Source organism: Colletes gigas, unplaced genomic scaffold (assembly GCF_013123115.1).
Source record: "Colletes gigas isolate AHSC1104 unplaced genomic scaffold, ASM1312311v1 Colletes_gigas_Sc00020, whole genome shotgun sequence".
NCBI lineage: Eukaryota > Metazoa > Arthropoda > Insecta > Hymenoptera > Colletidae > Colletes > Colletes gigas.
The window spans coordinates 1,251,142-1,267,452 of NW_025106649.1; the positions used below are offsets into that span (position 1 = coordinate 1,251,142).

At 34.9% G+C, this 16,311-nt stretch overlaps 3 protein-coding genes across 9 annotated transcripts in view; 2 read left to right on the forward strand and 1 right to left on the reverse strand.

Annotated features, from left to right (window-relative positions):
• LOC122400859 overlaps positions 1–16,311 on the reverse strand; it is a 216,242-nt gene that overhangs the window by 176,117 nt on the left and 23,814 nt on the right. The window lies entirely within an intron of this gene.
• The window catches only part of LOC122400858, a 47,596-nt gene that overhangs the window by 5,247 nt on the left and 26,038 nt on the right, over positions 1–16,311 (forward strand). The gene's annotated exons all lie outside the window — the stretch shown is intronic.
• LOC122400882 (trichohyalin-like) lies at positions 315–1,535 on the forward strand. The gene has a single exon (XM_043402616.1). The coding sequence runs from the start codon at positions 315–317 to the stop codon at positions 1,533–1,535; it is 1,221 nt and encodes a 406-aa protein (XP_043258551.1).

Genomic DNA, 16,311 nt, shown 5'->3' on the forward strand with positions numbered 1-16,311 from the left:
AGAAAAAAATTCTTTACCGAAAATATACTGTGTGGCCGGAAATGTTTCTACAACTTTTTAACGAAGCCTCAATCAACAAATTAGTATCCTTGATTCTCGTCTTATTTTGTCCGAATGGCCGAACACCCTGTATAAATTTTGTAAAATTCATCGAACGGATGTAAAAATTGATCTAAAATTCTCTTTCTATAGCTCGGTTTATCTCGACAACCCACGTTATTTGTACTCATAAATCATCAATAACAATCTTTTTGCGAGGCGCCACGTTCGTAAAGAGTACTCACGAGAGATCCGCGGCTATAACTTCGACGAAGATGGAGGACGAGCGGCGGGAAGCACGTTTACAGTCGGAAACTACCAAAATGACGGGCGATCGTATCGCGAGGCTGAGACGTAGCGGTCGCAATCGAGAATCTCACGACGAGATCGTGGAACTCGAGGCTGAACTGCGACGGGCGTACATCGCGAAGGAACTTCGAGCGCAGTTCGTGGAAAGGGAGACCGTGAAGTACATCGAGGACGTACGAAAACAACACGCTGCGAAACTGACGCGGCTCGAACAGCGGGCGGCCATCGCGAGCGACGATCGTCGAAGAGCCGAGGACCTTAAAAAGTCCGAGGATTACAGAAGACAGCTCGCCGAGCAGATCGCACGGAAAGAAGAGGAGAGAAGTATAATGGCGCAGGAAGAGCGCAAGGAAAGGGAAATTTTAACTGAGGTCGATCGGATAAGGGAACAGTGGGAAAAGTCCAAAGCTCGAGAGTCAAAGGAAGAGCTGATGGAGTGCGCGAGAAGGGAACGTTTGATTCTCGAGGAAATGAGGGAGGTCCGTCGCGACGAAGAGCAGGAAACAGAGGCGAGAAAAGTTCGCGAGGACGAGGAGTATTGGAGGGAAGTCGATCGACGGAACCTGGAGGCGGAGAGGCTTCGTGAACAACGAACGGAAAGCAGGGAACGAATAATAAGCAAAATTGCGGGCGCGTTGATGAATATCGAGACGCGCAGGCAAGAAAAGGAGACGCTGATTGGCGAATTGATAGCCGAAGACGTAAAATATGAACTGCTGGCCAGAGAGAAAGAAGAGATCGTTAAGAGGAGGAAGATGATGGAGGAACTGGCAGCTAATTTGGAGGAACAGATCGTTTTCACGGAACAATGTAAATTGCGCTACGTCGAGCAGGATAGAACTTTCGCGGAAGAAATCATGAGAAAGATTATGGAGGACGAGAGAACCGCCAGACTGACGGCGGAGGCTAAACGAAGAATGCAGTTGCAGTACAAGGAGGACTTGGTTCGGTTGATCGAGAAACGACGAAAGATACGCGAGGAGGAAATCGTCAATATGAAGATGGCTGCTGAGGCTGAAAGAGTACAAGAAAGGATTAATATGGAGCGCATTAAGGAAGAGAGGAGGCTATTGTTGGAGAAACACGCGCCGAACGTTGTTGATTATCTCGATAAAAGCGTTTTTACCGAGGAGGAGAGAGAAATCATTGCTAGATCGTTGCAACGACGCAATAACGTCTCGGAATAATTTGAAAAATATTTTATCGTCAGACTTCCCGAGGGATTCGTGACGAGAGCATCGCGATCGTCGGATAATAGTAATGCACGCACGGGCATTTTCGAAAAGTGCTCGAGGCACGGCACTGATTAATCGGTAATTTCACGCCGGCGACGAGAATTAATGACCAAGTTAAATAAAACTTCGTCTTGCAGTTACGACTCGCGCTACATGGCAAAACAAATTTATTACTGTCGTCGGGGGCCACCGACTCGCATTGTGTCGTATTATCAAAGACAATGCGCGTCGCGAAAATAATGTTCGCGCGGACGAGCCGCGTCCGACGCGTTGGCGAAAAGTGTAATTATTGAAATCAACGGTAAAAGAGAGTCCAGTTATATTTTAATTAAAAAGTTGATCGCGTACGCGTATTAACATAACCGAACTTGTAACGAATTTTTACTTTATTTGCTAAATATCGTTTTCTGCATTGACACGGCCATTAATTAAAGCGTCGTACGTCGAACTAGTAATTAGAGGAGAGATGCTGAGTTGAGGAAACACGATTGGAATTTAATCGAGAAATGTATCGAGTCGTTTAATCAAGGGTTATGGAACATTTATAATGTAAAAGGTTATGAATTTTTTTGAATTTGTATTTTAGTATCAGAGACGATTTTTTATTTTATTATAATTTTGTTGCATCGAACAAATACAAGTTTTAATTACGTGTTTTCGACTACCGTATTTCAGACGTTTTATCTTTCCTGTATTACTTGTAATTGCTTCCTAATAAATTGTCCGTATTCTATCATGCGTTACTTTAATCCATTATTCATACAATGACTCCAAGCTCGCAAAAAACTTAATAATCTTGTCGACAGAGAAATTTCAACTTCACGTTGCGTCGTCGAAGACAGAATAAGTTATACCCTCGGCATCTGTCGGCAGGTGTTACTAATTATTAGCATGTTCTACAATATATCCTCCGCGAGCTTTCGTTCGAAAGATTTACGAGAAGTTTAGCAGCCTTTAGCTTCGAAGTATGTGGAACGCAACATTTAAATGGAAATATGTAAATGGCTACGTTGTACATGGGTACATAAAACAAAACTGTTCAAAGAGAAGTTAAACTATCCAAGACAAAGTAATATTCACGCGTGTAACCCGGTATAAGGAGCAACCATAAATTTAGGCAGAAAAATATAATATTCGTTATAATCTTGTGAAAAGTAATATGAAAAATATAAAGGTATATATTAAATAGAAATACTTAGAAAATTGGATTAATATGACTATTAGATCATATAACGTTCGTGAGTAAAATCTAATAGTGTTAAAAATTATATTAATTTTACTACTTTTTTCTATATCGTTACAGAAAATAAAAATATAAAGGATTTTCTCGAAGGATTTTTATTAGTTTTTATTTAATATCTCTGTCGTAAAAGAATTGAAATTTGAAGAATTACTATTTTATGATTTAACTTAGAATTTCATGAAGTTAACGGAAACGTGAGTTAATACAGTCGTGCCTAGATATAAACATCGCATCATGCTTATTTTGATGTGCGCTTAAACCTGTTTTATTCAGAAAATTCTCACAGGGCTAGAGTATGCTGCGTTTCTCTTGCGGCAAACTCCACCGGAAGTTGTGGAAGACATTCCACAGAATATTAGAGAATGTGTGTGGCTTCAATAACGGGTGCCCCGCACATTACTCTAGAATTGCAAGAGCAATATCAGATGTCAATTTCATTCGCGACTGTGGGAATAATCTACGATAATTGAATCGACAGTTGCAACAAAGAATTAATATTTTAATTATTGTTCAGCGCCGTTTCCTCGATTGTGAGTTGAATCGAAAAATGTGTATTTGTTGGAAAAACTAGAAGTACTGTTTGTCAGGTGAAAGCTGTAATACCAGAGGACCTAAAGCAAATAATTATTGCAATATATGCATCAATTACGCCGCAGGAAGTAGAATATCTAAACACGTGATTCATTATGATGCGTTGGTTTTGCAATGATGCCAATGGCGATCATTTTGGATGCCTGTTATAGCCTCAAGTTATGTTAATAAAATTTATACAGGACAAACTGCGTAAATTATTACAAGCTCGTTGTTGGAGAGCAATTAATTATAAGGAAAAAATTCTTTTTTAACCGCTGGAGGGTGTTTTTAAAAATAAATATAAATATATATAATGATCTTTAAATCTCGAAAAAAGGTAACTGAACGTTATTTATATGAAATAGATTTTCAGATATCCATAATTAATGAAAATATTTACATGTTTCCATTTAGAAGGGAATGATATATATTTGAATAATTTATCCTTGAAAACTTCCAATTGGTTGCATATTTGCTAATTTACATGAAATAAATATTAATTTAATAACTGACGCTTTGGACCGTTCTTACTTACTGAAGCGAGTTAAATGATTGTAACAAAGTACCGTCTTCACAGTAACTAAACGCGAGCGTGACATTTAATTAACGCGAAATTAAACGTTGAAGTAAATAACTTTATGCTGGATTTAACTGTATGCATCTTACCCAGCATGAAAAATGTTACATTAAATATCAGGAAAATAAGAAACATTAAAATTATTATATCTAAAAAATTACTATTTGAAAATAATAATCTATCGCAATAAATATTGCTCTGAAATGAGAGCTCGTGAAATTCCTAGATTAAAAAATAGCGTCCAATACTTATTACACTATAAAATATTACAAATACTAAAGAATTATTTACGTTCTATCATCTATAATAAACACATTAACGCAATATAAAGTAGCTGAACAAATGATTTAATAATTTGCAAATATATAAATGGATAAAATTAAAGTATTCGAATATCGAAGTGCCGTAGGTTAATCGCGTTTAGGTTAAATGTTTGAGACCGTTGATGATGCTCGACCATGCGATCGGCTGTATAATGATTATGTGCATCTGTGTCACGCAACCGTCAAGCGTCGAGACTGAAACTTATGCCAAGAAAAAGAAGGGATAACGTGAACTTGGCCATTTGTCCCTTGGCTGGCAAGGTCCGTGTGACCTGATGTACTTATGGCATGATTCGACGAATCTCGCCGTGAATTGTTACTTGTGTTCGTAAACACCGATCGTGTCATGGTATTATCTATTTTATTAGCGTGTCCTAGAAAGTACTGTGCAGCTTGGTCGTTTTGCTTCCTGGTTATTTCTAAACCGTCCATCATAAGTGTCAGACACGGATTAAGGGGGAAACTAAGTAGATTGCAACCCCCATATTTTCCAATATTAAAATATTTACGAGCAACGAAAAAATTATTTTCGATTTGCAAACACTCTTCCAACTAGTGAAATAATTTTTAAAATTTTCCAGTCTCTTTTTGAAACGTTGGTTAATTTTAATATAATTCGGACCAAAACAAACTGAATTTTGAACAAATATATTTTCTATTGAAAATAAATTTCGAGGAAGACGAACTTAGCAAAAATTGCAATGATTAATTTTGCTTTGGAGCAGCAATTACTCTAAAAATTAGTGCCCGAATTATGGAATGTAATATTTCGAAATGACGGAATTAAAATTTGACTGTTGAATCGAATAAATTTCGTTGGTTACCTATTGTTTGAGTTAAATTTTGCCCAGCTTTGTTATCGTGACAAATAGCAGTAAATAATTGGAAGCATTAAGGCCGCAGTTTATCAGAGGACCCGATCCTTTGAATTTGTGTGATTGTTACTAACGCGTCTCGACATTCATAGAATTCCACACTAATTAAATCCAGCTATAAAGCAGGCATTTAATCTCTACATTGGCATTTGTAATTAAACGGGACCATTATACAGGACGGTATCAATGCTGCTCGTAATAGATTCAACTTTTAAACTCGAACTCTGATAGCTTGAGGTCGAATTTATTTTGAAAACGGTATCACAATATATTTGATAGCAAAGTAGAGTATACATATACGTCTGTACAGTACGATTAATAAAATTGTTTGTGTGATCTTTATAATTTTTAAAATTTTTACTATGATGCAAGCAATATCTATTATATCCATAAAAAAAACTCACATGGAAATTATTGTGTGTGTTGAGCATTTGTTTCAGTAACCAAATAATTTCCATATTTATTTCATTATATTCATAGGATACGTCGAGCAAACAGGAAGAACATTCTATTAAAAAATAGCTAATTATTCTTGGAAATCAATAAATATGCAAAAGGATAGGATAAAGCTATTTTAATTTCATCAAGCTTCGTAGGAAGCCTCATATTAAACATGAATAATGTCGTATACGTGTACGTTACAACGCAACTTCTTGCTAATTCTCTATTCAGGATGTATTTTTAAAATAGAGGGATGTACTTTCCAACGGTTTCGTGAATTCGAAACTGCAGCCATAATGCTTTTAGTTTACCATATTACGTGAACGCACAGCGTGTAGTAGTTTTTTTACATCTTTCCTTCAAATTGAAATGCATCATTTATAAGCAGAACGCAATAGCACACATAACAGCAGAAGCTGCTACATCAAATGCAGACTGTTATTATGGCAGTGAATACGAAATGTTGCTTTCTCAAAGTTTTAATTTCCCTGTATTATTATGCACGAGTCAAACGATGTTTTTGGGGCAGATTGTATATCAAAGAGAAGAATTATCTTATTCTATCTTTTTTTTAAATAAAAAATACTATATTTATAGAAAACATTATAAAAAAATTTTCTTAAAATATTTGATTTCATTATATAAATACCAGTAAATAAAAATGAAATATGGTATAAACGAGGAAAGTGTTGAACCAGTGTTTTTGAAATAACTTTTGCTTTTCTAAATATCACTGACATTCTAAATATTCACGTTTAATCTGTCTCATCGCCCAGGGTTGACCTATTCCATCAGGATGGTCCTTCTACACAGGAAGTACTTGTAGGGACCATTTCCTTTCCTCGAGTTGCAGTCTACCTTCGATATTATAACGATTATGGTCTTCCTCTTTTAACAATCAAGAACCTTTCTCCCATGACGCGTACAACCTTCTTTCTTCCTTCCAAATTCTATCCTCGTCATTCCTAGATTGTATGCTTTCATTTTCTAATGGTTCTACCGAAAGCACATAGTCAGGATCTTGTATCCTTCATAAATTCTTATGAATTTCAAATTTTAAGACACTTTGGAACAGTCTTGAAATTAAATTGAAATTATTTGAAGTCTTCAGAATCTTTAAAACATTTAAATGTTTCAAAATTTCAATATTGCTCATTAATATTATTATGATACTGCAGAATTTGCTCACGTTTATATTATAGAACCATTGTCAATAAAATCTTATATTTAAATTCAAATGTTTCAAAATCTCAATATTGCTCATTAATATTATTATGAAACTGCAGAATTTGCTCACGTTTATATTAAACTATTATACTATATACTATATCATGTATAAATCTTATTTTGACATTCCTTGTGAACATTTGCACCATTCGTTATAATTATTATATATAAACAATCTTCAACAAACTGGTAAAAATCTTGTTGTTCTCTTGCATCAATATTGACGATAAAATTAGCAAATTAAGACATGAAATTTCACCACATCCTTTCTCACGCGTTTCAGCTACCAGCTGTAGATATTTGCGTGGAGATTTTGGAGAATTTGCCAGGAATTTGTCGAAGGTCGAAAGGAAATGAGAAAAAGGAAGGAGCAGGTGAGGAGGCGTGCGTCTCAATATGGGTCAGCTGACTCAACTAATTATAAGTGGACTCGTCAGGAAGGCTACCTGGCAGACCCTCTTCCAAGCCCCTAAACATTCGATGGTCGATCGAAAGATGCGTACTGGGTGTTCGCAAAAATGTAGGACCTTCTTCGTGGATCGAATCCTTCTGGCCATATAAATCGAAAATTTTTATTTTGCACGCGTCAAAGAATGATCAAAAGATTGGATCGAATCGATTACTCCAAAGACTTCGTGCAAACTGTTCGAGGGGAACGAAACTTCCTGAAATCAATTGTTACTGGCGAAGAAACGCGGAATTTCAGGAAACAAAGCGAAAGAACCATGAAAGGGAAACGTTATGACAACATTCCAGTCGTACGAAAGGCCGTGACGAGTATCCTCAAAGGGATTCCACGAAAGGACACAGAACAGACATTTTGATGCATTAGTTGACAGTGCAAATCGTCGTGTCACTGTGGAGGAAATATATTTCGAATCGAATAAAACGTTTCCTTTCCACGCAAATTGTTTCGTTATTTTTAAAAAGTACGAAACGTTTCTTTGAAAGTTCTTCGTATTTTAAATACACTGCATCAAGATACGTATTTTTAGATTAGAAAGATGGAGAATCATTTTCCTTTATGAATTTAACATAGCTTTTAGAGATGTTCCAATGAACTTATTCGTCGATGGTTTTCGAAATTTTCTATCGATAAGCCTCGATAAGAGTAAAGAGGAAGAACGAAGATTCGAGGACCTTAATTGACACAGATTCGTACAGGAATCTGCCAGAGAATCTGCAGAATATCTCAATACAAGTGCCATGAGAATATATAGACGATTGAGAAATATTACCAGAGTTTAAAAGTTCGAGAAGCAGATCCTTCGTGAGCTGGAGGAGAATCAGAAAAGTCAGGCGACCGAATTATGCAGATCACAGCCTCAACATTCTTCTAACGAACCGTTTCTGCATCGAATACTAACTTGCAATGAGAAATGGAATCCTTACAATGATTTATAAAAATATTTTGAAATGTTGGATGCTGATGAACCAATCGAAGACGATAACAGTTTGCAGGTATATAACTTTTTACGAGGAAAATAAATTACTGATAAAATAAATAAAGCTTGTGGACTTAAGATTATGTTAAATTGTCAAGCATTGTATGTAAACAGATTAGTAGAACAGTCACACTAAACAGCTCAGTTTGCGATTAGGAATCTCCAGAATACAGAACTTATTACAACTTGAGAATGAGATCGAATGAGGCACATGTTTACACAAACTTTTTCCATTGTTTTGATGTTCCCAATCCGTTAAAGTGGGTCTCGCTATGCTATAACCACTGTATATGGCAAACTAAACTTTTCTCCGAGACTTTAGATATGGATTACAAATTTCGAAAAGAAAATTACGAAATTCTTTGTATTGTGTTTATTAAAAATATTCTAATACTGTGTTTAATACTACCAAATTGTTATATGAAATATTATTAACAAAGGAGCTTGAGGAATATGTAGAATTATAATTTTTTCGTTTATTCTTTCCATCGAAAATCCTCCTTTTTTATTTCAAGCAATTTTAATCTATCTTGAGATTATCAAGAAGTTCTAATTGTTTTAGAGAGATAATTTGCAGCTTTTCAGGAACAAGTGGGATAATTACAATTTTGATTAAACAAAACAAGAAATGTATGTATATAGACCAATTGATTAAAGAAACATAAGAACAGTATTTCTAGTTCCAACCACTGTGTTATTAAAGAACATTCAACTGGGTCATGGTTTAGATTCTCAGCATGATTTTTACGAAAGACTGATATCAAAGGCGTTTCACACGTGCTCGGAAAAATTGCTATTAACACACAACTGGAAACTAGAGAACTCGAGTCTATTCAGCGCGTAAAGTTGACACCATACAATCCTAGCTCATTAATCTACTCTTATAGTTAATTACTCTTTGTGTTGTGTCGTCCTGTTTTCGTTGCTTCTAGATCTAAATCAATTTTTATAGAGTTTGTGTATCGTACATACTACTAATATAGAAAGTAAAAAATAAATAAATTAGCTAAACTAATCGTAAATAATTTTAATAACTCGAAAACGAAATTTATGATCTCCCTACAGGCTACGAATTCTGATGGAATTTCTCTTTTATTTTCTCTGTGGTACATTGGAGTTATTTATTCCCCGCCATAAACATTCAGCAAAACAGGTGATAGTTTTCACTGGACCAATCGATTGGTCGGTGCAGTAAACTCATAGTAACGACTGTCGATGAAACTATTTAACTGACTTATCCGGTTTATTTTATGGGGGAAAGGTTGTTCTAGGAACAGTAATAAAAGATAAGTAGATTGGTTCTTCGAGAAAAAAGATTGTTTACTAGTTGAACAGTTCATTCGTGAGCATATAAATAATCAAGAAATAATTACAAGATAAATACGAACTTCAACAAAAATTGACGCTATTGTTTAATAGAAATTCAAGGCAATGTAAACAAATGGAGAATATAGACATATTGTTTGACCATTTTGTATATTTTATCTGTCTATCAAAACTATGAGTTTTATGACAACGAATGAATATTAAAGTGTTATTATGTTTTCTTGTTACTGGCTTGTCGTTGACGTAATTTTCATTGCTCCTAAGGTAGAATTAAGGTTGGGTCAACGAAACAATCGACTTGGTTAGTGGGAGTTCCAGGGACGAGAACCCCACTCTAACTCCTACCAACATGATTGCTTCTAGCGAAGTATTTGAAGCACTTTATGATTTCATGCTTGATAAACAGTATTACCAGTTACTAAGTATGATCCTACATACTTGGAAACCTATTAAAAATATTTATACTCGAACACATATTCGTTGGAATTGAACTAGTAATATTTAATTCTCTTTTACACAAATTTTTATGTTTAGTGTAATTTATATACTTATATAGAGTTTCTTTTTTTTAGGTAATAAATTGAACCTCTGATTGTAGGATTCAATATTCTTTTTTATTTTAAGGTTTTTGACTTTTCTCTTTATATCTCTCTTTTCTCTAGATATTGATTAAATTTCATATATTATACACGATTTAAATAATACTCGATTTTAATATTTCAACATTGTATAGAACACAAAAATAAAAATATCCTAATAACAGTTTCATCAGGGGTACCTAAAACCTATATAACAAATGTTTATTCACTATAGATTACATTAAAAGTTATCAAATTAGAAAAGAAAAATTTCTTTTTATGTCTACATCAGACAGACCCTATAAAAGCAAAGAAAATGATTTAATTTTAGATTAATTTAAATTAAAGAAGGCATTATTAATTGCATGCGTAGTACATATACAAATAACTTGTTGTGCAGTATAATGAGTCACAATCAGTCGCGCCCAGCTCAATTTCACCCCATCCTAACTTTGTATGTACATCTTGTTATCTATTCAGTCGCCTTATGACAAATAGTATGATGACAGCGATCATCTATCGCGACGTTATAGTCCTATTGTGCGCCATTGTATCGCAGCTATAGAATACCGAGTGTTGCTACTGTAAGCTATACAGTTATTTTATCGTTCGTTCGACCGCCTTTGCAGCAGATTGCCTTACGATACCATAATCTCCTGCACTACGTATCCCAGGTTTCTTATATCTTCTTAAAGCTGTACAACACGCCCTTTTTTAGGGATACATGGAGATTTACATACCTCATATATATTCGCAATTACAGTCCAACGTAAGATGCAAGATTTCCATCAGAAATTTATAGATACGTTCTGGACAATAGCCAATTATAATTAAAACTTTGCAAGCTTTGACGACAATGCTTTTAGATAATCCATGCGTTCAGTATAATAATAATTTATTGTGACCCTATTAGAGTAGATATGATACAGAAAAATAAATCAATAAGAATTACAAATAGTTTGTAATATGGTAAATATGTATTTTTTATATTGTCTCTGTGAATTTGAAAAAAAGAATGGAAGAAAGAATTTACTGCTATGTAGATTCTGGTTATTGGATCGAAATTTACATATTCAGAAGTATAGGTCGGTGGCAGAAAAATGAAACGAAAAGATCTCCCAGGTGCATGGCAGTTTAATTATTCTAAGAGACTCTGATTAAATTACAAAGAAAAATTGCTTGAAAATTAAAAATCTCTGGAATAATAAATTGCAATATCCTGCTTTAAATGCAATGAAATGGAGGAATTTATATTGTACGCTTTCTACCATTTGTTTATGTTTAATTATGGTTGATTTATGCATTTATGGGAAAATTATATTTTCAAAAAACTACAGAAAGCAATTAGTTATGCAAAAATTTAAGAAATACTTATAGATAGGAATTATTATATTTAGGGGTTGAGACAACCCTCTGTAAAACTCCCATTTCATTAATTCTATTAATAAAAGTATGAATTTGCATAAAGATATCTAATAATAAAAGATAAACAGTAGCATAGTCAAAACCAGTTTCACGTTCAACGATACAAAAAAACTGTTTAAAATTCAAAATGTCCCGGAAATTTTGTGCAAATCGTCGCGAGATATACATTGCAACGGAAGGAGATCATTTCCAGCAATTTCTGTAATGGCGTGTTCTCACAAAGCTCTGCAGCAAACAGAAAGTAGTTGAAACTCGGGGAGGAAGCGTTTCCGGGGCCCATAATAATACATCTGCTCTTTTTCGTCTTCGTGGAAAGTAAAACACACTTCTAAAGTTGGACCACCTTCTGCAGGCACATCCTGTTTATTTACGCGTATTTATTTCGATCGAGAACTGGTACTGCTACTTTACCATTTCTACCTGTGCATTTTGCTTGAGCTTCGAGCCTGCACCACTGATAACTATCTGCAATGTATACACATATTCGAATATCTAAACGTGACAGTATCGTACAGGAGAACACTTTAAGGATACTTTCTGACAAAGAGATACAAAGTGGAGGCACTCGCTGTCGCGAAAAAAGGAAAACAGATGCGCTTTGTTCGTGAGTTCCAACATGGTAGAAGGATCCTATAGCACAGCTGACAGACAGCTGTCCTTGTCACGGCTTCGTCATGGTTCTTGGCCACGTATAACGCACTCCTCCCCATCATTCTTTGGCATATTGTGCCGTATATCAAGCTATACACGCCATAGTAAATATTCAATTTGCTAACCTTACTTCAAGGGGCTCGGAATTGATACGACGGTTAAACGTTTGCAGGCTATAGACTACCGAGGTTACAATATGTAATACGTCAATCATGAAAGCACTCGAACACACTGTGCTTTCGATATTTCAATGCAGCATAATTTTAGTAGCAATAATCGTGTATATTAAATTCAAACGTTTTGCAAAGTTAGCTTGAGTGCGACTTTGATTCGAGGGTTTTGTCCATAAATATGCTTTCGCTGCTAAACTTGGCAATATTATGGCTCGATAAATTTCTATATGCTGCCTAAGAATTCCACGGAGTGTTACGAAGTTCAGAAAATACACCAGGGGCCGGTTCGAGTTTATTCCTCGCAGCAGAAACGTCGTATGTTTGAAATACTATTCGTGAAGTGGATATACCGATTGCAAATGGCGAGCGAAGTATGAAATCACACATGCTTGGTGTAATAAATTATAGAGGATAGTCTGCTGAGTGTTTAAAATTTTTGGAAAAGTTGCAAACTTAAAATTTCAGAAATTAACCCAAACATTTAATATCCTCTGATTGTCAAACCTCTCTCGACCTCTGTGTATCGCTTTTTATTCCAGGAATGATTTATCGGGAAATTAAGAAAACTGGTTCAGTAGTATTCGGCTTATCCGGCACCCGGTTATTTGAATAACTATAATAGAAGGTGTGAAATTTTTCGACAAAATTAAAAAATTTCAAATCATTCTGGAAAAATTATTTTTAGTTGCAGGGGTCAATAGCAATCATTTTTGGTGAATAGACCTATCCCCGAAATCCTATCCACTTTCGAGAAAAAAAATCGTGTAGGTGCTGAAATTTTTCGGGGAAAAAAAAAATTTTCAAATCGTTTAAAAAAATTATTTTCGATTGCGGGGATCAATTACAATCAGTTTTGGTCATTACACATATCCCCGAAATCCTACGCATTTTCGAGAAAAAAATTCCTTACCGAAAACATAATTTCAGGCCACAAATGTCTCTCCGAAATTTCATGCGAATCTTTAAAATGTCATAACTCCTGGACGGATTGAACGATTTTAATGTTTCAAAAAGCAAACAACGCGTATTTTAGTGTAGAATATGTAGAAATTCTAACAATATTGAAAAAGTTGTTCCTTGACACCGTAAAGTGAGAAAAACACCCTAAAACTGGTCCTATTTTCTAACGATCATAATTCCTAGAATAGTGTACATATTTCAATGAAATTTTTTTCTGAAGTAGAGCCCATGGGTACCTACAAAAAAGTATTAGACAAGTTTTCTGTCGGGTGACAAACAGAATTACTGAAAATAGAAAACGAATTTTTAAGCAAAATCGACAGGGGCTGCTAAAATTTTTCGGCGAAAATGAAAAGATTCAAATCTTTCTGAAAAAATTATTTTTAGTTGTAGGATTCAATTGCAATCATTTTTGGTCAATACATATACCCCCGACATCCTACCCAGTTTTGAGGAAAAAATTCCAGAAAGTGAACAAATTTTTCGATGAAATTAAAAAACTTCAAATCGTTCTAAAAAAATTATTTTCGCTTGCAAGGGTCGATTACAATTATTTTTAGTCATTACACATACCCCCGAAATCCTGCGCATTTTCAAGAAAAAAATTATTTACTGAAAATGTAATGTGTGGCCAAAGATTTGTGATTATATTCCTCATTTTTATCACTTTATGTAGATGTAGTCCAGTTATCCAACATATAAAATTAAGATATACTTGTATAATTGTTAAACTTCGGTGACTAATTTATTAAGTGGTGTTTTGTTGTCAATATTTCTCTACGTTCGAAAGTTTCTTTTTCCACGGTTTTATTTCATAGATACAAACTTGGCGATTCTGTCGCATTATGCGCAATGCGGAAAAATTAATTCTTAAAGCGACATATGCCTTTGAACAAGATAACGACCCAAAGCACGTGGCAAAGAGAGTAAAACAGAGGTTCTGAAACACGTGCACGTACAATGGCGCCAAACAATTTCATACGCCCCCAAATTAGGGTTGCTGTGTCGAGTATTTATGAGATAAAAAGACTTAAGCGTGGAAGAATATTAAACAGGTTTTTATTTAAAAAAAAACTCAAGGAATTATTATTAAAACGAAAACAAGAACGACTACTAATTATAAAAATATTCCTAATCTGGTTTTCGATATATTATTCATTTTCTTTAATTTCCTTGTTACGAACATAAATTATTTTAAAATATAAAGATTGCTGATAGTTTATTATTCGAATGAACTAATTTTCCATGTTCTATATTTGTTCAAATTATAGTGCAAAACATAGAAATATTCGACACTTGATGAATTTGTTATTTTACAATATTTTAAATTAAAGTAGCATTGTTTACAATTTCACAAGTATTAGGGTTCTATTGTAAACAATATTGCAACACGTTGTGAGTCCAAAGAGCCGGTCACCGGTGACCACCGCGGCAATTAACGTATTAATGACAGATCAAAATTAAGAAACATCATTACTGAACATATTTGAATATACGTACATATACGTTTACGACTAACCTGGTTTCGAGATTGCTGAGATTCTGTCCCTCGAGTATGCACGACGGTTTGTTGCCAATAGGTCAAGGTTGACATACTAGGTAATTCTAATTAATAATTGCAAATATCCGCCTAACTCAGATTCTCGTACAATAACGACTGAATTGGGTAAATAACGAGTAAAATTTAATAGATTCAATATATCCGTTAATAAATTAAAAATTGCTTCACGAACGAATCTGCAATTTTCCATTCGTCAATAAATGTTCAACTTCGATGGCTGACGTGTTCTTTTCCTCAATTTCCACGGGTAAATAGAATCGAAGGGAAGAAAGCAACGATCGATTATGCGGAAAAAGAGAATTAATAATCAGGAATAGCGTCGACGAACGAGAGAGCCATGAAACGTAATCCCGCCTGTCTAATTCTAATCGATCATTCTTACTTTCCAATCTCTCTTACACGTACAATATTCTGCACCCGCCGGACACTTACTGCATCGTACGTTCGATTATCCCGATGTCTACGAGCCCGATAATTTACGTAGACGCATACACTCCTCTGCGTGCGGCCAGATATAGATGTACAAAGATATCGCAATGGGCGAAGGAATGAACTTTCTCGCGCATAACTTATGCAGATCAACCGGTCGATGTGTAGGGTTACTTAATATACATTTACGTATATTACTCGTAACGCTGCACGGTCGATTGTGTCGGGCTGGTTCCGAGACGAAGAACGTCCTGGCGCCTCTCGAACACCTCTGCAAACAACAAACTCACGACCAACTCCGAGTGCGAACTCGTGTTTGATTTTAAGCGCAGTGTAAACGACCCACGTTCATTTTTCATCGTTTTCTAATTTAATTGTAAATGGGCTGTTTGTTTGTTCCGTAATTTCGATGGCTAGTTAATTCCATGCATCGTCACTCAAATTGACTTTTCGTCCTTTTCTTAAAGACACGTTGGCTCATTGGTTTTGCCTACGTTAGACTTAATTTTTATTTCGTATATTATATTATATTGTTTCAGATATTCAGTTTCACTCGATATTACAATTTTATGGAAGAAACATTCTGCAGGGTTGCATGACTGCATTAGGTGTAGATTTCACTCGTAAATAATTAAAAATAGGGAAACCCTATCACAAATTTTTGGAATCAATTATACATATAAGAAAGACCTACCAACTTCAACAAAATATAAAATATTAAAATACTAAAACTGATGTTGAGTCTTTTGTGCAAAGTCCAATCTTCCAACTTATCGTTTGATTATTTTTCTGATATTCTTTAGGATATATTCCTTAAATAATTATACGTTCGTTTTCAAAGATTTATACGTAGCGAATTTCGTCGAAGGAAAAATACAGGGAAGAATTTGATCGATTTCGTGAGTGGCTATGTTTCCCGCG

Bases quoted from the DNA above. Each gene is read 5' to 3' on its own strand.
- LOC122400882 (XM_043402616.1), top strand. From the start codon at position 315: ATGGAGGACGAGCGGCGGGAAGCACGTTTACAGTCGGAAACTACCAAA.